The 23361-nt window shown below is 55.6% G+C and overlaps 3 protein-coding genes across 3 annotated transcripts; 1 reads left to right on the top strand and 2 right to left on the bottom strand.

The window, feature by feature from the left end:
- Positions 1–5221: 5221 nt before the first annotated feature.
- Positions 5222–6886, bottom strand: BKCO1_23000128 (uncharacterized protein; the record flags this gene model as incomplete). The annotated part of the gene is made up of 1 exon (XM_020272935.1): positions 5222–6886. One exon carries the CDS (start codon positions 6884–6886, stop codon positions 5222–5224), a length of 1665 nt encoding a protein of 554 aa, XP_020130642.1.
- Positions 6887–9630: 2744 nt separating this feature from the next.
- On the bottom strand, positions 9631–11942 carry BKCO1_23000127 (uncharacterized protein; the record flags this gene model as incomplete). Its single annotated transcript, XM_020272934.1, has 7 exons — positions 9631–9916; positions 9967–10373; positions 10424–11461; positions 11515–11602; positions 11651–11704; positions 11769–11786; positions 11839–11942. 7 exons carry the CDS (start codon positions 11940–11942, stop codon positions 9631–9633), a joined length of 1995 nt encoding a protein of 664 aa, XP_020130645.1.
- Positions 11943–12393: 451 nt separating this feature from the next.
- BKCO1_23000126 (fermentation associated protein) lies at positions 12394–22293 on the top strand (the record flags this gene model as incomplete). The annotated part of the gene is made up of 1 exon (XM_020272933.1): positions 12394–22293. The coding sequence occupies one exon, from the start codon at positions 12394–12396 to the stop codon at positions 22291–22293; it is 9900 nt and encodes a 3299-aa protein (XP_020130644.1).
- Between the last annotated feature and the right edge of the window lie 1068 nt (positions 22294–23361).

Below are 23361 nucleotides of genomic sequence, written 5' to 3'. Positions count from 1 at the left end.
GGCTAATACGAAGGTCCGGGACTCCGCGAGAGCAGCCGGCGGCGCCAGGACTCCTAACGGCTCGAATTTAGGGCGTTCGGGGAAGGCAGCCGAGCGGACGGCGGCGGGCTAGAGAGGCCGTGCGCGGCAGCCGCAGGCGCGAGCCGGCCGTTGCAGGGCGCTTGACGGAAAGATGGAGCCAGAGCACAGGCTCGGGCCAGGGCGACCCTGGGCGACCCTGGGCGACCCTGGGCGGCGGCGTCGGCGTCGTCGTCAGTCGTCGTCGTCGTCGTCGTCGGCGGCGGTGGTTGCACGTCAGAGCCGTTGAGCGGCTGACCGGTAAGTCGGAAGCGGCTAGTGTGGCCGTTTACGAGGGCGGGCCTGGCATGGCTGGCATGGCACGATGGCGACAGGAAATGGGTTTGCCGGAAGCACTTCCTAGACGCTGCCGCTGACGCAGGAAAAAGGAGCGACGGGCCGGGGCTGGCTGCTGGCTTCAACACGTTTGCGGGAGATGCGCGGCCCGACATGAATCGCGATCTTCCTGAGCATCCACTAATCGCCCGGCTGGCCAGACCACGATTGCCCAACCAGCGGCCCTGTTTCGCGGAGCACTGTCGCACCGCCAATTTCCACGCCTCCCGTGCATTGATCTGGGCGAGCCACGGAGCCAGGAAGGAGCCGCCATCCTCCAGGGAGAGCCGCGCTCCTTCTGGTAGGTCGCAACCGGAGCCAAGCCCGCAATGTCTGCTACTCATTGAGCTGCAGCCGCCGGCCAACTCTTCCAGCCTGCCCGTCGTATTCGCCCGCCATGCACACCACCGGTCAGGACGAGCGAAATGGATGCCCAAATAAAGGGGAAGGCTGTCGGCCATTGACAGGCTGCCAGCCCGCCCGCCGCCCTTCACCATGTCCAACCCACTGCCGCTCTTGGCGCGTCGACACAATGCGGCCCTCAGCTGAGCCCAGGTCGCGGTTGCACCACCCTTCATTGACTGCCTCGTAAGCCAGCAGCCTGTGCTGTGCTGTTGTTATGCGCATGTGGAGGTGCACCGATGTGGCCAGCATTTCATCCACCAGAAGGACCCTCCCCCCGCCGTACCGGTGCACCTACCAGCCGTGTCCATCACAGGAAAATCGCTGTTTGTGAGTGGCTGTCTGGCCGCCACCGCGAATGACTGGTCACACCTTGGGCTTGATTTTCGACCAAAGAGATTGGTTGCTGCCCGCCTCTTTTCCTTTCTTTTCCTTTCCGTCTTGTTTTGGCGGCTCTGCACAATACCGCCTCCCGCCAGTGTGAACCGTGCCCCAAGTCATAGGCACTGCTTCGCGCTGTCAGCAAGCGTCCGATCTCTTAGCTACCCGTCTCACACTATCCCGCCCGGATGTGCTCCCGCGGGATGCTGAACCGTACCATCGCTGCTGCCCGACGGCTTGCCACAGCCGCGATCAGCCTGCCCCACACTATTGACGACCTTTTCAGTTCCATCCGCATGAAACAACAGTGCTAGGGGAAACAGATTCCTTTCGCCCATGCGCCATATCTCAGCATCGTCCGGTCGGACCGTGCGGCCGGCGGATTCCGGTCCGACGGGTGGCGGCTGGGACAATGAGCTGAGGCTGTTTGGAGGCCATGAGTAGTCGCGCGAGATGCTGATCTGCGCGATCGCCCTGCCGTTTGCTCTTTCCTGCCTCAATCCCAACTGTTGACTGTGTTTTTTTGTTTTTTCTTGTTTCTTCCCGGTATGCTTCGCAAGGAAAATGCCGGTTTCTCTTCCCTACGACCCCTAACCCAAACTTCAGGTTGCAGTCTTGAAAATTTTTACGCCAATTTCTCCGTCTCTCCTGCTTCTAGATCGGCTGCTTTCTTAGACTGGCTCAGACTCCCGCTCTGCCGTGTAGGTTCATCCTCCTGGTATCACTTCAGCGCGTGCTCCAGCCGCGAGAGCGGTCAGTCGGCATGGCTCAGTGTAATCCACCCCACACATTCTAGTGTCTATTCGGTCTAGATGATCTTCCCCGCGCTTTGGTACATACAAGGCCGTTCATGCCTTGGCTTGTCACAATACATCTAATTTATTGCTGATAAGGAGTGGAGCGGGAACATCAAACCACCCTTTCGGCAATGCGTTTGCCAGAGGCGAAGTGGGATCTCTGAACTGACGCTGCAACTCTGACTGCGCTACAGCCAAGGTCACCGCCCGTGTCAAGACGATGCTGTCTTGGGTGCGGTGCGCGTCAAGAGCATGTGCTCAAGCTCCATTTTGTGGGGGCAACGACGATCCTGAGTCCAAGTGTGTACGCACTTACGTACCTCGCTGACCCACTCGCTAAATGTTGACAGCTACTACATGCGACGAAGAAAGATAAGCCTGGCGTCAGCCTTACTTGAGGTGGCGACGGCAAAACTATTTAGCTTTTTTCTGTTTGCCACAAAGGGACACTCAACCGCCCTGATTTCTGCACGTTAACTTCCCTCTCTCTTCCGGAACGAGCGAGACGTTGGAGATGAGAGTTATGTAATGTTTGTTACAGTCAGGATCGAATGTCCAGCCATAGCGTACCTGATAGTAACAATACTTGAAAGTGACTCCCTTAAAATGCCCAGAACCTTACCTGAGAATTTCCGAATATGGAAAATGAAATGATTTATTTTTATTATCTATTGTACATGCTTGTTGGGCATGCTGTGAATTATGGGGTCCGCGCCACGTAGGTCTGGCGCAGTGTTGTAAAATCCTGGCTGTTCTCAACTTTACACGAGCACGACCAGCCTGGGTGCGAGGAAGCAGTATCCTCTGCAAGTAGACGCAGGATGTGACTGCTGCAGACTCTGGACGTGGAAGAAGCCTCAACTCGATCTGACATCAGACAAGCAGCATTGATATACTTCAGCGATGGAGCCACCACGAAACACGGGGCGAATGTCAATCAAGCCCCGCCACGTACGCGCGAGTATAGTGCTTATCTGACACCTTCTTGCGAGATCTACGCTGCACAAGTCTCACGCTTATCGTATCAACGAATCGAGGCTGGCGATAGTCTGTACTATATACCGGCACGTTCCGACCCAATCATCGCCAGACATATCAACAACAGCCAACGGCTCAAAGTTCGATGCTTGCTATGGAGTGAGCATAACGCAACTTGTTTGAAGCAATTACAAGAGGAAGGCGTTCATCCGAGCAAATTTACGCCTGCTTGGGAGTGAGATGGGCGGTCAGTCATAACCTTGACGTTACAGCCGGAAAAAAAAGAGTAACCCTCTTACGAAGTGCTTCCCACTCCCACCTTTGGTCAAGTTGCCGAACATCGGGTAGTCCAACTCATTTTCGGTCCCGTCTCTGATGCGCCAAAATCACTTTCTACCTTTGACCTCTCCTTGTCCGCACATCTTTATTGAGCTCACTTTGTATCTTTGCGCCACGCACAATGCTCCCGTTGCCACTCTGTCTTTCCCGTTCAATATTCACGCGATCCCACGGCTACCGCTCCACACTGGACTGTCTTATCAAGCCGTAGAATCTAAAGACCATTCCATTTTAAAATAATGTCTTCCATCAGACGTCCAGATCTCGGCCACCTGCAAGGTCCAGTAGAGAAAACAAAAGAGAAACCTAGTAAATGTCTCAATCTCGCTGATTTGAATGAAGCCAGCAATTTCTCCAACTCAATTCAGTCATAGCCATGGAGATCAGTGCGGTGGGGGACCAACTGGATCTCTTCCAAGTGCACAGTCTTTCTCGTGCTGTCTTGTCAAGGAGACGTTCCAGTGGATCGGAGTGTCTGAACCATACCCACTGCCACAGTGTTATATGACATCATAAGAGGAGCACCCTGTGGGAGGGAGGTGGCTGTCGGAACGATATCTCAGTTGCAGCTTCCATTTACCGCAACAGCTATTGATGGGCGCCATCTACTCCATACAAGAAGAATTATGTTGGCTTCTATTTTGGGGGGTTGCTATTCACGAATTCTACCGCCTGCATTATATCGAGAAGCACAGAATCTCTGCTGTGTTCAGGGCATGCGATTACTACGACGACTACCATTTTTGTCCACTACGAAGAAACGACCACGTACGTACAAGGAAAGAGGTATTAAGCCCATGTATTCCTTGCTGACGGTGAATATACGGACAGTGAGCGCCATGAAACGCGCTTTGCCGACAAACGCCGCCGTCCTGATATGTTTCGGTGATATGTTGATAGATTTTGTCCCGCACTACCTCAGTCAATCGATTTGGACCACGTTAACCCACAATCGGTCGGAATAGCACGAAGATATCGAGTATTTATATAGAGGGGAGCTTCCAAGGGTCCGAGGCATCGGCATCGGCTGCTAGTGTTAAATACGGCGACTACCACGCAGCATGACTGGACCTATAGATGGCCCGAAAATTAGGGTATGTTGAATGCTGATGATGCACTTTGTGTGTGGTAATCAAGAGGCTTTGGATACAGGATGAATGGTATTTAAGGGTGAAAAGGGTTGAAGAAAGGTTTACTAGAGAGGTGGAAATATGCACGTAGAGCAACGAACTACAGTCATTTTCTTAAACAAACCCTACTAAATAAAATATTGAGTACTACCTCAGTTACTTTAAGTCAAGAACTTCGGGGAATGAAAGGAGAACAATGCATAACGAGCGATATCATGAAATCACCCACGGTAGAAATAGATTACTGCTAGATCTAGAAGTCTTTGGACAATAATGGGGGCGGAAAGAGAGGATGTTATTATTAGGCGGGGGGTTGATGAAAGTAGGGGAGGATAAGGGTAAGCTAATGAGGCTATCTACTTTGTACATGGGAATCAATCCTAGAAAATCATCGACAAAGCAGGGTTTAATATCAAACCTCCAGTAGAGACGGCTTTTCTGAGCCTTTGCCCATAGCCTGTCAACTGGATCTTTGACAAATAGGGCCGAAAATTGTGAAGGTATCTGAGAAAAGAAAATCGGGAACCTGTCGTCCAACCATCAAGACCATAAACCTTCGTTTGACCATCTCCTTGCGCAAAAATTCGTGGACAAACCCTACGCCTCCGTAGAGGCACCATCCCAAAAGAAGTATATTTTCCTCGTTCGTATGGATTCGTGTAGCCAGGAAGGGAACCGTGCGATGCCAAGTCGGCAAAACCATTAAGTCTAGCTCGATGACGATGCACATTAGAGTCGAAGAGAACCAGCACTCTTCTTTGATAACATGAACTTCAAGCGATGTCGTCCCCGTGTCAACGTCTAGAACGCAACACCAACTCCGCTGTACACGGATCGTCCGCGTGGTCCCTCTTCAAATTCGAGCTCGACATACTCGGGAGGGTTCGGCATCCTTTCACCACTCTCAATCTTCTTGTCGTCCATTCCTTCCACGACAGCGCTCCAGCTCTTGCCCTGCCTCTCACGCAGCTCCAGTGCGACACCAAAGCTTGGAACACCAAGGCTGCGAGTATTCACGCCCTCAGGTAGCGGCGCAGGGGCCACAGACACGACTGTGTCGGGAGTAGAGCTGCGGGCGTCTGAATCGTCATCATCCGCCTCTTCATCGTCGACATAATCACGGATCGTCGAGATGGTGTCCGGCAGAGAGAGGGTGGAGTTGGTAGGACAAGTGGCGGCAGTGGAGGCGAGAGATGGCGAGGAATACGGGCAGTATGACGCCTCGGACTGAAGCGCGGCAACAGAAGGGCCGTGGTAGAAGGGATCCGTGTAAGTGGCGGTGATAGAAGAGGCGAACGAGTTCAGGGTATCATCTGTGGCGGTGCGGCTGTGAGTGAGATTCGAGGAGGCGTAAGTGCGAAGGGTGTCGACGGAGCCGTTATTCCGGCGACGCTGCATGAACGACGCAAGGCGGGATTTCGGGGTGTTGCTACGATTGGCGCCGATCGGGGCGGGCGGGTTGGGAAAGCGGATAAGGAGGTCGGTTTGAGAGTTGCTGAGGGACGGCATGGCTGGGGAGTCGTATGTGGAAGAAATTCCGCTCTCGACAACAGGCGAAGGCGGGACGGAAGGGAGCGGCTTCGAACTGAAGGGAACGGAAAGTGCAGATCCAATGTCCGACAGAGTTTCGGAGCGAACATGCATCTTGAAGTTGGGAGCAAGAGCCGGGACGTGATGCTGCTTCGGAGAGTTCGATGCGGCCTTCATCGCGCGGCGTTCCTCGACAATCGAGTTGAGCTCGCTGATGGCATCCTCCACGCTGTCACGAGGTGTCCTGTAGGAAGGCTTCTTACGGAGACTGCGGGAGGAGCTGAGCGGTTCCGTATTTGATCGCATGCGTGGGGTAGGAGGTCCCGATTCTGGGAGAGGAGATGCCGGCATGGGGAGAGGAGATGCAGCATTGCGGCCAGAAGCGTAGAGATCGGTATTGATCGTCTTGGGCCTCTCGAGAATGGGCATTGTGCTGGACCTCGCAACCACAGGACGGAGCGGAATATCGATCGTTCTGGTGTCGGCACCGTCGTCGCCGAACCAGCCATCGACGTAGGAGGGGATGGGTTTCCGGGGCACAAGGAAAGCCGGTTCAGAGCACGTCGATTCGGTCCTGTTCCGGACGTGGGCTTGACCGGGGAATGCCAGGTTTTGCGGCTTCCTGTCCCAGCTGTTCCTCGTGAAGTCGGGTAGCGGCGATAGTTGGTTATCGGGGGTATATATAGACAGCTGCAACGGACGGAAGGCCGGTTTCCTGCGTAGGGTCGGGCCAGACTGAGTGTCGACTTGCACGGGACGGGCAGCTGGGGCGGACATGGCCACAGGCGGTGGTGGTCCGCTGCCATCTATATGGCGGAAGTCGGTAGGGCCAGAGATCTGGAGCCGGCTGGTCTTTGCCTTGGCGGAACGCATGTTCAAGTGCGGGTAGCCTGGAGTGCGTGACTCGACTTTTCGACTGCCAAACCACTGCCTCATTGATTGACCTGCCGATGGTTGCGGAAGGGGTCTTGACGACTCTAGAAGGAGAGGCCGCAGAGACCGCGGTTGCTCTTCTGTGATGCTCCGCCTCCGTCCAACATGTCCTGGAGCGAGTCAGCGGCGTCGACGGATCTGCAACAGGACTGGAAAACTCACCGGGATTAGATTGAAAAGGGTCAACCTCTTCTTCTGACCGCGAGCCAGATGCACAGCATCCGGCGAAGGGGGATGAGGCCAGCCATCCTTTGGTGCTGTCAGCCTCGACGGAGTGATGTGCTCCCATATTTGGCTTGAGAAACTAAGAATACATCGCCCGGGCAGCGATGAGAAGGCAAGAAGACGCGGCGACAAGTCGCGGGTATAGAAGCGAAGCAAGAGAAGACAGAAAAGAAAAAAAAAAGAATAGTATTCGCAGCGCACGCGCAGCGAGGCCAGCAAGGAAAGACGGAAACAGAAGGAGCGGGGGAGGAGGTGGCCGTGAAGAGTCCGGACTCTCAGGCAGAACTAGCAATGCGGCGGGCTTGAAGGTAAAATGGACGGAAAGGAAAGGAAGGCGCGACGAGCAGGGGCATCGTGGGCTTTTCAAAACGGCAGCTGCGGGACCAAGTGCCTCGACCAAACGACGATGCGAAACAGCGTGCCCTGCGCAGGAACACGCTCTGCCGGGCTGCGTTCATCGGCGACGGCCCAATGGACGGTGCGCGCCTGGCGCTGGGCGAGATGAACGAGATGCGGGCTGCGGCGGGCGCTCCAATGGCTGCGGTCCACGACGGGTGCAGCGTGCGTGGAGCGTCTGCGATGGTGTCGAGTTGCGGGCGAGAGGGCGCATGATTGGCTGGCAGCCCCTGGCGCCGCACCTTTGGCGCCCGCGCGCTGCTGCAGCCCGTCGCAGCCCGCCGCCGGGGCTTGGCGCGCTCTTTCAGAAACTGCTGCTTCGCCGCTCTTCGCCGTGGACGTGGCCGCCGGCCCACCGTCCAGAAGCTCGTCTGCCTGCCAATCATGCCCGGCGGGTCCGCCCCATGTGCTGCGAAGGTGCCTCTGGCCGCCCGCCCTGGCCTTCCAGAGCCCCCGGCGCGCTTCCGTGGCAATCATCCGCCCTCCGCTCTCCACGCTGCGTCGATGCGGGAAGTGCTTTGCCTTGGCTGGCCCTGTCGCCGCAGCATCAACTGGCCTTCCCGCCGTCTCGCCGCGCCCTGCTCCGCTTTTGATGTGCTGCTGCCCCAGGCCGCCCTCCCACGCTCCCGTCACACGTTTCTCCATTGCTGCTGATCGCGACAGCCCTCCGCTGCCGCTCGACGACAAACACCGACCGTCAACACGTCGCGCCTCCCCCCGGCTCGTCCCGGCCGCCGACGGCAACAGAAGCCCACGTCCGTCCAGCGTACCTGCATTAGCCTCCCGGGCCCTCTGCTTGCCGCACACTCGCCCACATCTGCGTCGCCACCATCGTTTCAGACCCTGGATTTCCCGGCACTGACCACCGTCGGCAACAGCAAATGCAACTGCAACACCACCAGCGCGCGTCTTGCTAAGCGTGGTCGGAGAATATGTGAAGACACGCCCGAGGCTGATGAATGCGAACACAGTGTCGGCTGGCAGTCGCCAGCCGGTGCAGTGCAACGGCGGCTACCACCGGCCGGCAGCTCTCTTCCTTCCATCTGAGCCAAACCCGGCGTGACTGGTGAAAACCCTCCGGCCACCGGCCTGAGGCATACAGACCACGCATTGCGTCTGCTGTGCCACAGGTGGTTGTGGGCAAGAGCCGTAGCGTACAGAGTAGCAGCCATGCCATCCGCATAATTTGCTGCTCGCTCCTTCGCGCTTCTGCACTTCTATTTACGGCACGGAGCTCGCGCCACATCGCGCTCCACCTGCTTTTGTGGTGCAGAAGCGCCCGCCTGTGCATGCGGCGTGCCGCTGATCGTCCGGCCTCTCGCGACTGCTGCTCCGACGTTGCTATATTACGTGCAGCCCCCTCTACCATAGCCTACATATATAGAAACGCACCGCGAATGTGCTCATGATTCGCCTGCCCACCCAGACTCTGTTCGTGACGTGTTTCGCCTTTTGTCTACGACGTGCAATCGTACTGGCCGCCAACCTTGATCCTTGGACACGCTCTTTGTCAGGGTCTCGTTTGCGGCGGTTCCGACGACCGAAGGGCCACGGCTATTGTACAGTACTATTCGCTATTCTGCTCTTGGTCCGGTCACCCGACTCTTTCTGTCAGTAGTTGTTTTAGGTTGATGGCGTGCTACACCTGCATTGCTGGCATCCCCCGGGTTGGATCGAAAGGCTACGAGGTGCGGAGCTTGATGCATTATCCGAACCTGCGAGCCACGGCTGTGTGTCCCATTGGGGGCGTGGGAACACGTCTGCGGCTGTTCTTCATTCAGAGGCAAAGGTATCATCTATCGGTATTGAATGGGCCGCAACTCACTTGAGAACGAACAGGCGCGAGACACTTGGCTGCTTTGACTAAATGACGCGCAATATCAAGTACTTGCTTCGACTGTATAACGTACATCTGAATCACTGCAGCTCCAAGGAATGACTGTCGGTTATGCTTCGAAGGGTATCGGCGATGTCTTCCTGTGCCAACGCCAACGCTATGCCTGAACCCATGGCGGATCTCCCCCATTGCGGACGTCAGATCCGAATGCCTCAGGTCACTCCGCCGACCGTATTGCGCCGAATGTTACAGAAAACCCAAATTCATGGCCAGATTCTAAATGACACGCCTAATCATCCCTAGTGCTCCAGATGCTGCGCTCTTCCCGGAAGCTACCGTAATGCGGGCTCGCCAGAGGACGGTCGTTGTCCTCGTTGAGATCGCGCCTTTGCCACTGCGTAGCCTCCTCCGATTCAAGACGCGTCTCGTCAGTCCGGGCCGCCGCTTCCTCGCCCTCTTCAACCGTGAAGGGTGCATCTAGGTTGTGCTCTCTCTCCGGTTGGTTCGGCTGTGGGTGGTCCGGATCAAAGCCCTCTCGAACCTCTTCCTCCTGGTCACCCTCTGGATACGTGTGCCTGTGTGACATTAGCCCCGTATCACTGACAACTCTAGCCATTCTACTCACACAAAGTGCTTAGGCTCCGCTGCGTTCCAGCCAGGTCCACCCTCCTTACGGGCTCTTACGCGTTCCACATCTTCCGCATCATGGTCCTCGACAACCAGGTCTACGAGTTGACTCCGGCCCGACTTAGCTGACTTCACCGAAGTGGTGGATGATGAGGTATCCTGTCGTCGTAGTTTGCCTGCGCGCGATTTGGAGCTCGACGACTGGCCTGTACCGTTGCTGGTAGTGCTGTCGCGGTGCTTTCCCTTGATAACCTGCTCCTTCACATCCTGGATCTGGCTCCTACGGCGCCGCTTGTTTTCTTTTGTTGGTTGAAGGAGATTCCGGTTAGTTGACGCCGTGATCATCTTTGGGGTATGATAGAGTCGGTCTTCACGCGATGCATAGTGTGCTGGTATCACCGGATACTGTGATAATGTTAGCGTCGGACAAGGCTGCGGATACTTAAGCCACTTACGTTCCAGTCACCGAATTCTAAAGCCCTGGCATTTGTGAAGAGGCGCTCGTCTTCGGGGTTGAGCTCTGGATCTTCCATGTCGTCTTCCGTGGAACCGTACTTTTGTGCTGCTTCAAGGGCTCTGTGAGCACCCGGACTCATCCCTCTCGCCCGACTAGACGACGTGACGCTACCGAGCAGAGGCGTCCTGCTGTCGCTTCCGGGCTTCGGAATCCAGTACTTTCCTTTGCCGCCTCTCTCATAGCGCATGCCTTCCATCATCCGAGCAACACGAGAAGCCGATTCCTCGTGGGCAAGCACGTTGTCACGGGCGTCAAAGTAGCGATACTCATAATGCTTCCCAGCGAAGGTATCCTTGGTGTCCTGGATGAGGTCCACGGCACCAAAGGCGTCCCGCAGAGCATACTTGACGGGCATTCTCGCGGCAGATATCGTGCGGTCAGCATAGTCGTGCCACGAGAAGGCGTACCAGTGAGCGATGGCGAAAATGGGCATCTCAAAGCAAATGAGGGCATCTTGAATGGATGCTGCCAGGTTGTCAGGCGTATAGCCCGGGACATCGTCTGGAAGGGCGCCAAGCCAGACCAGGATGGACAAGAAAAAACCCTGCCAGTAAGAAGCGAAGATGATACCCTTGATGCACAAGAATTTTGGCATGGGACGGAAGGGTTTCAGATCATGTGACATGCAGACCCAGAACACGGCCAGAGCGTACAGGCAGACTGTGATGCTGACGTTGTAAATGAGACTGCTCCAGAAGTAGCCTGACGTGATGCCGATGTAGCCCTCCTGGTACGTGCCGGTTGCCTTCATGATGATGGTGGCAATGGCGAGTATAGGTTTTACCCATGTGTACTGCAGTATCCCACGCTTGATGGCAAGGAAGGTATGGGGGTCTGAGATGTCGATTTTCGGCAGCACGTAGTTGAGGGGCCATAAGTGGGGGACGGGGGCACGGCCGTGCATCAATATGATGAGGGCACGCTCACCGCCGATAAAGTTGAGGAGGAGCTGGAAGAAAGTGTAAATGGTGAAGGCCTGCAGGCGGAGTCAGCATGTGTCGGAGGGGCAGGGCGTGTGCTGGGAACTACCTCGTAGACATCACGGAACGGGTCTATCCAGAAGGCGGCCTTCAACGATATCAGGCTGGCCCATGATGCTGCCGAGAAGATGGGCACCCTGGCTTGGGTTAGCAGCGCAGCAGCAAGGGCGGGCGAGGGAACGCACATCAACAGTATTCGCACCACATATCTCTGCAGCAACGGCTTCCGATAGTTTTTCCTGGAGGCGTGTTCAGCGTGCTGACCGCCATTTGCGCGAGCTGATCGTATGCGAGCGAACTTACGTTTGCAGCCAGACAGAGCTGGGAGCCGGACGTTAGCAGGCGGCAGCAGAGAGGACGAGAGGGCTCTTACACGACGGTAAGCAGGCTGGCCACCAGAGCAGCCACGCCGGTCACAATGATGGCCCAGCTGCCAAACCTCCCGCCCGTGCCACCGCTGGCGGACTCCTCCCCCATTGCGGACCCCCGAGATGTAGCTGGACGCAGGCAGCGGCCGTGGAGCGGGCGAAAGAAGGCGGAGCGGCGGGTCCCAGGGCAGCTCGCAGGCGGACGCGGCAACCGGACGCTCGCAGGCAGGTGGATTCGGCGGAGAGGGTTGCGGTGTGGGCGGGGGAGGTGGGCGCAGGCATCTCCAACAGCTTGCAGTGTTGATCGCGAGCACGGGCTTCGTCATTGCTCCAAAAGGCCAGCGCAGGGTCACGCCCGCCAAGCCGCAACCGTCTGTCCCGCGCCGCTCCTCAGAACGTCTGCTGACAACCACCACCGCTGCCGCCTTCGCTCGCTCTCCCGCGCGTCTGCTGCCGCCCGCTGCCGTCCGGTGCCGCCCCATGCCTGCCCGCCCTGCGCGCGATCACCATGCACAGCGCCGTCCCGTGCTCGCCGCCCCGACTCAGGAGTAGCTCGTGCAATGGCGAGCAGCGGGCTGACTGCACAGCCTCTGGACGCTCACCGCGGCCTGCTGTGGCAGTTCCTTGTTGAGCTGCTCGTGTCCGGCATCCTCACCGTGTTCTTCCTGTTCTACTTCAATCGCCTGTTTGCGACGCTCCTCTCGTACGCCATCCGCGCCTACACCTGGCACAATTACCGCGCATACCTTGACATCCAATCGCTGCAGATCTCGCTGCTCGGCGGCCGCATCTTTTGGAAGGACATCCGCTACCACGGCCACAACCAGACCATCCTCATTCACGGTGGCTACATAACATGGCGCTTTTGGTACAGGAAGGTCAAAGGCACCGAGCTCTTCTGCAATGGCCATGCCACCGAAAAGCCCGCCCTGGCAGATGGCTCGAGTGTCTACGGCAGCCCGTCGCGGAGCAGGAGCCGCAGCGTAGGCAGGGAGGAGGACGGCGGGAAGCACAAGCCCAAGGAGCTGCCGTGCCGTGTTTCCATTAAGGTCTCCGGAATGGAGGTGTTTCTGTACAATCGAAGTCCCGCATACGACTCTATCATTGACAACTTTGCGCGTGCCATGGGTGCCAACGGCGTGCAGAAACCTGCCGCCGCCGACTCGCCGCAGTCTGAGCAAAGCACCGCTAAAACTGCCACCTCGGACAAGATCCAGTCCACGCTTCACCGGAGACACACTAGTAGAAGCAGCAGCAGTTCCGACCAGCGTCGGGACGGCAGCAAAGAAAAAGAGCCGCACCGTCGCCATGAGACAGAGGAAGCCTATTCCCCACCAGAGATACCCGCCTTCCTCCGTCTCCTCCCTGTTCGCATTGATTGCAACAAGGGTGCTGTCATTGTGGGCAACGAGAGCACGCCATCAATCCTCTCGGTGAAGTTTGATAAAGCCAGCGGAGAACTCAGCGCCGCTCACGCCGGGCCACTGGACATATACAAACAGCTGTTCAACTTCGATTTCGAACATCCTGTTGTGCACATGAAGCCCAATCATGACTACAAGAACCCGCAACTAGCCACCGCGGCACGCCTGAAAAAGGAGGGTTTGAACGGCACGAGCTCTGAAACAGCAGAGAGAGAGCGTAAGACCGAAAGGCGTCGGAGGCCGTGGCACCCTCTACAAAATCTCTCCTCGTTCTTCAGCGGCTCGACGGATTCCCTGGCAAACTCACGAAAGCCAACGAAGAAACGTGCTTCAACCGCACAACCGGCCTTCCCTGGCCAGGAACGTTGGCTCGGCCTGACAAGGTACCTTGACGATGCTGACCACGACGAGCATGATGAATGGGGAGGCATTGAATACGCCAAATTTTCATTGATTGCCGATCTCCCGCGCCTCTCCATGAGCTTCTACTGGGATGTTCCCGGCTCTGTACCCAGAGGACCGGGTATCGCTGATCGGAATCCAAGCGTCACGACCCTAGACATCAACGGCAGTATTCCTCCAGACTATGGCCTTGACTTGCAAATCTTCGGCGGGACCATCAATTATGGCCCCTGGGCGGACCGGCACCGTGTCATTCTGCAGAACTATTTCGTCCCGGCGTCTTGCACAGATGCGGTTCCGGCCGAACCCTTGAATCCGGGAGCTGCTCGCGTCAATACGGTGTTCAAAATCTTCATCAGTTTTGAGGAGGAGACCGTCTTGCGCGTTCCCGTTCGCGAGAAATCCAAGGACTGGAAATGGAAAGGCCGGGCCCAGAACGTCGGTGGACATGGCAAGAGCACCGAGAGTGAGAACGTCCGTGTCAAGGGAAGGAAGAGGGCGGCAAGAAACAAGAAACGCGACACAGGTGCTACCGGACAGACAGTTCGGCCGTTTGGCTGGCTTGACATTGAGGTGCAGCCGGACTCTACTGTCAAATACGTCATGGACATGGTCGCAAGCTCGCAAGGCTACCGCAACTCTTTAGACCTTGACATTCGTGAGTCCAAAGTCTACACGAGCGTTAACCACGACCTGTTGTGGAAGTCAGGTCGCTTGGAAATGGACTGCAATCTCTCCAACCCTCTGAAGTGGAACGAATTGAGACAATGGGCTTTCAACCTCAGATGCAATGATCTTCAACTCTTTTTGCTCAGAGACCACATGTTTCTTCTGACGGATCTTGTGAATGATTGGGGTTCCGGTCCTCCACCTGATTTTTACACCTTCACTCCGTTCAGATACGTTATGAACATGGATTTTCCCAACCTCAAAATCTTCCTGAATACAAACGACTCCAACATCATCAACAACCCGGCTGAACTCGAAGACAACCAATTCCTGATCTTGCAAGGCCGGCATCTAGGCGCAAGGCTGGAGATTCCGTTGGATAAATTCCGGCCGATCGAAAGCGAAATATCCTTCAGTGCCCTGGGCGACCACATTGGTCTGGATCTCTCCATGCCACCTCGCAACACCATTGCAACATTCGTCAAGGAAAATCACGTCGCAGACTTGGGCATGCTGACTCTCAAGGGAAGCTACAAGTACTGGTCAGAAACCTCACCCGGACTGACTGACAGACTGGTCCTTGATGTCGGTGGTACCAAGTTTGAGCTCGCATTGTTTGGCTTTGTGGTTCGGCATTTCATGAAGATAAAGGACAACTACTTCGGAGAAGACATGCATTTCAAAACCTTGGAAGAGTATCAAGAGCTCCCACAGAGCAAAGCCGGAGAGCCTCCTGCAATCGACACGGCGGACCAAGCGTCGAATAAGTCAAATGATTTGGATGTCATACTCTCCGTGTCCGCCGAGAAAGTTAGCGTCCTCCTTCCTGCCAATCTGTATTCTGTCGAAGATCACGTCAGAGTCGAACTCCCCTACGCCAATGCGGACCTCCGATTTACCAGCTACTACATGGATCTCATGGTTGACTTCAGCCCTCTGAGTCTCGCCCTGAACATGTCTCATGCAGAGGAGGATAGCGGCTTCGATACAAACAATCGTACGCAACTGTTCGTTGATTTGGTAAAGATTTACGGCCATCGAACGTTTGGACTGCCGCCGCTGGAGCCAACCTACGTCTGCAACTGGGATTTCGAAGTGGGGAAAATCACCGGCGAGTGTTCTGACAACTTTCTTGGGAAGCTTGGGGCTTTTGGGAAATGCTTTGCGTTCTCATTGGACGACGACGAGAACGCGCTGCCGATTCTCAGTCCGTTGCTAATACACGATGTGACCTTTCTCAGACTCAAGACGAGCACAATCAAAGTCTGGTTGCACGTTGCTCAAGAAGTGTTGCTACTGAGCACTGACGCAATCAGTGTGGACTTCAATGATTGGGCAAACTCGACATTTTCTCAACGTCTCAACGTCCTCATTCCCAACCTTGTCATAGCTTCTGTTGAAGCCAAGGCAGCTCTTCGCCAACGTAGTCGTATCAGTAAGAGCACGGTTGACACGCAGGCGTACTTGCAAACTGATATCCGGCTGCACATGCTGAAGCGGAACCTTCACTTCAGCGACGACCGTCGCGATCAGCAGAATCATCTCAGGGAAAGTGATTTGCGAACCCATAGGACACCCTGGCTCCTACTTGAGGACCTGGAGGCATCCGAAGACGCAACAATTCACTCCAAGGTAGAGCCTCCAGCCATGACGTTTCCACAACTGCCGTCTCCCCTGCGTAGCAAGTCCCTACTCCGGAAAGCGAGTTTGGCGTCCACTCTGGACACCAGAAATGCATCTGTGAGCTCATCAGGACTTTCTGCATCGAGTTCTTCTATCAACATAACCCCAAGGGTGCGACGCCGGCGGCGAGCGGGAAGTATGGGTTCAGTGGCAGCTAGCTCCTTGAAGCAGAGCATCCGCGCCAACGATCCAAGACTAGCTGGCCATCGCAAGACGGACAGTAAGGGTAGTCTCCCTGCGCGTCCTCCTCTATTGCAGAGGAGAACAACAACAAGTATCTACTCCGACGCGTTAGAAGGGGGCGAAGAGATTGCTGGAAAGATCGGTCAGCCGAGGTCGTCGATTGCGCTTTCGAGTGCTTTGGAGTTTCCGTACTTCCCCCTGGATGGTGTCGAGCTGGATGTCTCTGATGTGCCCGAGCATCCGACAGAAGCACACAGCTGGAACACGGTGGACACGAATGCTTTGGTCTTCAACGACGTGTCGACAAAAATGTTTGACGAAGACTTTGTTCACACGAGCTTCCTCCTGAGCTTCGAACCGGGTATCCGGGCCCTTGTGACGCCAAATGCGGTCTCGACGGTAGTCAACTTGATAGACTCCCTCCAAGAAAAACACCCACAGGACATACTTGATACCTTCCAGGTCGACATAATGGGCAAAATTCTGGATTATCAAAAGCGAATCGATGGAATAGGCACCTCCACTGAACTCAGTTTGAGACTTCCTTCATTCCAGCTTCGCTTCATCAATAACATCATAACCGATGGGAACAAGACCGGTGCGCCAAGTAAGGATCAGTACGATCTGGTCCTAGACAGGTTGTCAGTCAGTCTGCGGCAGAAGAATTTCCCCACTGAAGCAGCGGTCAAAAACAGCACATTGGCAGTGCATACAGTGCTGAAGTCACTCACGGTTTCTGTAAGGGAGAAGCAGCCGAACGCAACTGTGAGCGATGTGGCTGTGCAAGCCATCCTGACTGACGTGCTACTTTGGTTGGTCACCGGCAAGACATTATCTGTCAATGTGTCTTTCAGAGGACTTGAGGTTGCGAATTCGAGCAAAAAGCTACAGTATCTCGCCTCCTTGATCCACCGCTCGACAATACTTGCGGATGAAATCGAAGCCAAATTTGCAGCCGTCGCCCCAAAGAGCAAGAGACGACTTTCCTACTTGGCGTATGCACTCACGACCGCAGGCCGAGAGGTCCCTGACCCATCTTTCATAACCAGACCATCCTATGCCTTGCGAGCAGCCAACAACCACCTTCGAAACCACGACTCGTGGAAGATCGTTTCACGTTTCCGATACATATATGATAACCTAGAGCCTAGCGTAAAGGACCAAGTCACTCAAACGTGCATCGAAGGATTATCCACCTGTCCAGAGGATGCCGAGGCGAAGGTTGTTGAGATATGGGACCAATGGCGTGAATGGGACCTGGCTCATGTGAGGAAGAGCCTCGCAATTCGCGCGATCTACGGCTCTGTCATGGACGAGGAGGCCGTGGAGGACAAGCCGTTGCCGGTCGACATTTCAGTCAAGACTGCTGGGATCCGAATTGTCATAGATCCTGGTCCGGAGCAAAGCGAAATACTCTTTCAGCTTTTGACTATCAATGCTACCCTGACACCGCCTCCAGAACCATCTGGCCTGATGCTGTTGGAGCAAGACAATCCCACCAAATCCACTATCGTGGAAGTCTCTACCCGGAACGTGCTTGTCAAGTTCAGCTGGGAAATTTGCGAGCTGGTCGAGAACGTTGTTACCCTATTCCAGACCCAAGGCCCACAGGCGAAGGCGAGCAAGCAGGAACCAGATCAGAAGCCCCCAGAGCCTCGAAGTAGCAATACCACAAAGCCTGAGGTTCACGACTTCCAATTTCTCTTTGGGACCGACAAGGGCAGTATCAGCCTTGACACGATCAATTTACGTCATGTCTCGTCCTCCCACGGGATGAAGATATCAGTTGCTGGCTCAGACAGGAAAGCAGCGGATGAGGGCATAAGCGTCAGCGCCCTAATCCATTCCGATGCTGCTGGTTCTGAACTACGATCACGCGGCAGACTCTTGATGAGGTCTCAGGTTGTCCGGCCCAGTATCTTCGTCTCCCACGACGACGACAAGTGGAGGCACCCCATGCCAGAGGGGTGGATGGTTGTTGGCAAATGCGAGGAGGTATCGTGGAAGGTTGAGGAAGACATCCTTGGCATCATCGAAGTGGCAAACTCGATCATCTGCGACGAGGTGGCTTACTTCGCACGGCAAGCGGAACGATTCAAGAAGCCTGCGCCTGAAGAGCCCGTGGTCAGTGCGACAAAGAAAGAGTCAAGCCTCCCGAACATCACCGTCGCTCTGCTGATGGATGCCTACCGTATTGATGTTGCTTTGCTTCAATCCTTGAGCTATGTCGTCTCGGGTCAGATGGGAAGAGTTTCGGCAGCACCTGTTCTTGGAGGAGACCCGACCTTGAACGTCAACTTCGATCTCGATCGTCACACCCATTACCTACGGAGCCACGACAAGCACGGCTGGCAAAACATAGCCGTCTTCCCTGTTCCGCTGCACAACGGGCACCTGCAACTGATGGATTCACCAGGCGGGCCAAAAATCCTCTTCAACAGCATCATGGAGACTTTCATCGTCGAGGCATCTGCGGTACACGGGCTGCTCTCCACGCTCCAAGAGCAGGAAGTCGAGAATGTCATGAAGACCATTGAGGGTGATATTAGGGTTTTGAAGAGCAACATCAAGGAAGCTTTGCCGAAGAGAGACACTGCTTCAATCTCTCCGGGATCGAGCGAGGAAGATCGTCCGGTGGCATTTGATGCAAGCTTCGTTATGACCGGCATGAGTGTAATTGCCCGGGCGCCGACAAAGCTCGCCGACTCCTCCGCTTCGACACTTGCATTCGAGCTCAACCGCATCCAAGGCAGGGCAAGCAACATCGCAGAAGACGGCTCTGTCCTTCCCATTCCGGAGTTTTCGGCTGTGCTTCCTCACATCAGCCTGTCCCTTGAGCTCTCGGATGGTGACGACATCAGACATTGCGGCAACCTTCTTTTCGGACTGGAATTCCGCGGAACGCTTCAAGGCAGCGCGTCTGACATGCCACGGCGAGACTATAGGGTCCGCAGCACAGGCCTCGAGATCAACGTATTTGCAGATACGGCTTCAGCCGCCGTTGAAGTCATGAACCACCTGCAAGAAAGAATCAAGGTTCTCGACCTCTCGAGGGAGAGGAGGTATCTACGCAAACTTCGCCAGCCTAGGCGGAGACCTTCCCATCTCGTCCCCGCAAGCAACGGCGAAGATGACGGCTCGCCAAGCATTGCATCCAGTGGACTGTTCACATCAGCGGCCTCACTCGAGCTCACCAATGTTCAAATCAGCTGGATCGTTGGAAACTCTGTTCCTGCATATCCGGGCCGTGAAATCGAAGACTTGGTCTTGTCCTTCAAGAGGATCGACCTCTCGACAAGAAGCGAGGAAACAGCCAGGCTTGCCATTGAGGACATGCAGCTGCAGATGGTCCCGTCAAGCCAGCCTAAAACGCAGCGCTCGCTCAACTCGGCACTTCTCCCTGAAGTTGTCTTCAACGTCTCGTATGCCTCTTCAAAGGCGGATCGTCGGTTCGCCTTTTATGCCGCAGGAAAGTCACTTGACCTCCTCCTCGAATCACGCTTCGTTCTGCCGGCGTCCATCTTGGAGAGGTCGATTTCTCTTGCAAGTCAAAAGGTCCAAACTGCGACTGCATCCTGGAAGACGGCTGCAACGCCGGATGAGACGCCACGCAAGAGTTTGTTTAACAACAAGAAACTGTCCTCGCTTATTGTTGACGCAGACTTTGCCGGCGCGGTCGTCACCCTCCAGGGCAAGCGTGAGCCGCCACGTACAACTTCTCGCCTGAACAACGGTCGCAGTTCGCAGTATGGACGGTATGGTCAGTTTGCCAGCGATGGGTCCAACACGAGCACAACACTCCGCGCTCCTGGCATATCCCTCAAGGTCGAATACAGGGATAACTCGCTTGATCCGTCACTCAATGCCGAAGTCAAGGTTAACGCTTCAAGCAACTCCCTGTATCCCACCGTGGTTCCTCTCATCATGGACATCTCCAACAGCATCAAGGAGGTCGTCCAGGACAAGGACAAGGACCAGAAGCCGACGAAAGCCCCTGAACCGAAGGTACCGCAGAAGTTCCTTGACGAGGAAAGCCTCATTACGGCGGACCCAAGTGCCCTTCTCGGGAAGACGCGGCTCAACATGGGCATTCGCATCTGCCAGCAAGAGTTCAGTCTCAGCTGCCAGCCAATCGCCCGGGTTGCAGCCACTGCGCGCTTCGAGGATATCTACCTCACGGTCAACAGCATCAAGTCGACGGAGCAAGGCCATTTCTTCGCTGTGTCTTCCACCTTTGACAATCTGCAAGCTTCGGTGCAACACGTCTACTCGAGGGAGTCCACCTTCAGCTTTGATGTGGACCGCATTGTACTCTCGGTGATGAACAGCAAGCACTTGAGCGGGACAAGCGGTATCTCGGCCATCCTCAAGATTAACCCCATGAGAACGCATATCAATGCAAGGCAGCTCCAGGACTTCTTGCTTTTCCGCGAGATTTGGGTGCCGCCAGAGGTCCGCCAGGCTTCAAAGGCCCCCAGTCCGACGCCTTCCGAGGAACCTCAAGAATATCTCGTGCAGAGATACCAACAGGTCGCTGCCGCTGCAGCGTTCCCCTGGAATGCGACCATTGCCATTGAGGAGATGGCTGTTGATCTCGACATGGGACAGGCGATCGGGAAGCCATCGTTCAAGATTGTCAACCTGTGGGCGTCTTCGAAGAAGACGTCAGACTGGGAGCAGAACCTCTGCTTTGGGATCAACCGGGTCGGCATAGAGAGCACAGGCAGAACAAGCGGGTTTGTCGAGCTGCTCGATTTCAAAGTCCGAACCTCCATCAGCTGGCCGTCCCAGAAAGAAGAAGCGCGAAGGACTCCGCTTATTCAAGCATCCATGGGCTTCGAGCGCTTGCGCGTAAAGGCCGCGTTCGACTACCAGCCGTTTGCCGTTGCTGATATCACATCCTTCGCCTTCCTGATGTACAATGTCAGGGGGATGGAGGGCAGCGCCCAGGACCGACTAGTGGCCACCCTCGAGGGCGACCGAGTGCAAGCGTTCATGACACCCATCAGCCCAGCCCAAGCCATAGCGCTCATGCAGGCGGTGGAGAGGCTGGTCCAAGAAAACCAGACGGCGTACCAGCAGTCGCTGAAGGACATCGAGAAGTTCCTGCGCCGAAGCTCGGCCAAGCAAAGGCGCACCAGCCTGGAAGAACCCGCATCGCAGAAGGCCGAGGTCGACGGCAACAAGCCGCTCGAGACGCCCATTTCCCTCCACACCGACGTCGTCGTCACCCTCAACTCCATCAGCGTCGGCGCCTTCCCCGCGACCTTCTCGGACCAGCAGATGCTGCTCCTCACGGCGTCGGACGTGCAAGCGCGCTTCGCCGTGTCGCTGGAAAACAGCACCATCCACAGCGGCCTCGGCATGACGCTCGGGCAGCTCAGCGTGGCGCTGGCGTCCATCGGGCACGCGTCCAAGGGCCCCCGGGCGGTCAGCGAGCTGACGGTCGAGGACGTGGTGGCGGGCGCGGCGACGGCGAAAGGCGGCACCATCCTGCGCGTGCCCAAGGTCATCGCGACGATGCAGACGTGGCAGGCGCCGGGCGGCAACGCCATCGACTACATCTTCAAGAGCTCCTTCGAGGGCAAGGTCGACGTCGGCTGGAACTACTCGCGCATCAGCTTCATCCGCAACATGTGGAACACGCACTCGCGCGCCCTCGCCAGCCGCCTCGGCAAGCCCCTGCCCGAGTCCGCCGTCAAGATCACGGCCGGCCCTGCCGCCGCCTCTGCCGCCGGCGCCGCCGAACAACAGCAGCCCGAAGCCTCTGCCGCAGCCGCAGTCAAGGCAGCGAGCGAAGAGAATACCGCGGCGGCGGGAGGAGACAAACACCACGGCGCCGAAACAGACAGGGGCAGCGGCAAGATCACGGCCGTCGTCAACGTGCCGCAGTCGCGGTACGAGTACACGCCGCTGGAGCCGCCAATCATCGAGACGCCGCAGCTGCGCGACATGGGCGAGGCGACGCCGCCGCTCGAGTGGATCGGCCTGCAGCGCGACCGCCTGCCCAACGTCACGCACCAGATCGTCATCGTGACGCTGTTGGAGATTGTCAAGGAGGTGGAGGATGCGTACGCGAGGATTTTGGGGTCGAGTTGAGAGGATGGATAGATGGACTGGAGGGAAGGGAGAGAGGGAGGGAAAGAGGGAAATAGGGATGGAACTTAACGTTGTGGGTGCATGTGTTGTTTGTTTTTTCTTCTGCTTGTCCATATTTTTACTTTCGCCTTTTTGTCACGAGTTGTAAAAGGAGTTTTTGGTTGTGCGCATAATAAGACGAACTGGATTTTCGGCGCGGCTGCTGCCTCATGTTATAATTCTGTACATAGTGATTATTATCGTTAGACTTTTTCAACGTAGCTGATAGCATGGAAGTTAGGGCCGTTCATTTAAGAAATAGCTTACCTACTGTTTGCAGTTGCGGATTTGTATCGACATTTAAATGGCATTAGCAGCACGAGGGAAATGGGTTCATATTCCACCCCGTAGGCCACCACTGAATAGCCGGCTAATTATGCGGTATTCGCCGGTTAATTATGCGGTGTTAGCCGGCTAATCCAGGGTGGTGGCCTACGGGTTGGAACAGTTCACAACAGATTATCAGAATTTGTCAATCCGAATGATTAAAACTGAAAAAGCGATCGTGAGACTAATTGAGAGGTGTGAAAAGACAAAAGCGATCGCAAGGAGTAAGCAAAAAGGAAAAAAAAGATGATGATGAGGACGAGACTCGAACTCGCGCGGGTTGCCCCACCAGGAAACTCGTTAAGCTTTAACCTTAACCTGGCGCCATAACCAACTCGGCCACCTCACCAATTCTTGGCAATCTTGAGTGGACTAGAATTCCACTGCGCGATGAATTAATTAGTTCACTGCTTGCTAATATATAGTTTAAAAAGAAAAGCATCGTGCATAAACCAGCCAGTAACCTGCACTACATGCGGCCTTCAACAGTTCAATGAGTGGGTCATTATTCCTTCCAATATTTGAGCGATACTTTTCCAAGTCCGGGCTTGGAGTCGATAGCGGTGGGTGGGGTGGAACTGGTACTTGACGGTTCGCGCGCAAGGTGGCCAACAATCAAACATCTTTGTTTGTCTTTGCTTGTTTCAACCCAACAAGCAAGCAAAGATAGAGGGCTATCATCTTTGCAAAGATCTTTGACTG

This window comes from Diplodia corticola (assembly GCF_001883845.1).
Source record: "Diplodia corticola strain CBS 112549 chromosome Unknown scaffold23, whole genome shotgun sequence".
NCBI lineage: Eukaryota > Fungi > Ascomycota > Dothideomycetes > Botryosphaeriales > Botryosphaeriaceae > Diplodia > Diplodia corticola.
Note: the sequence above shows the minus strand (reverse complement) of the source record. Positions and strands in the feature narration are given on the sequence as shown.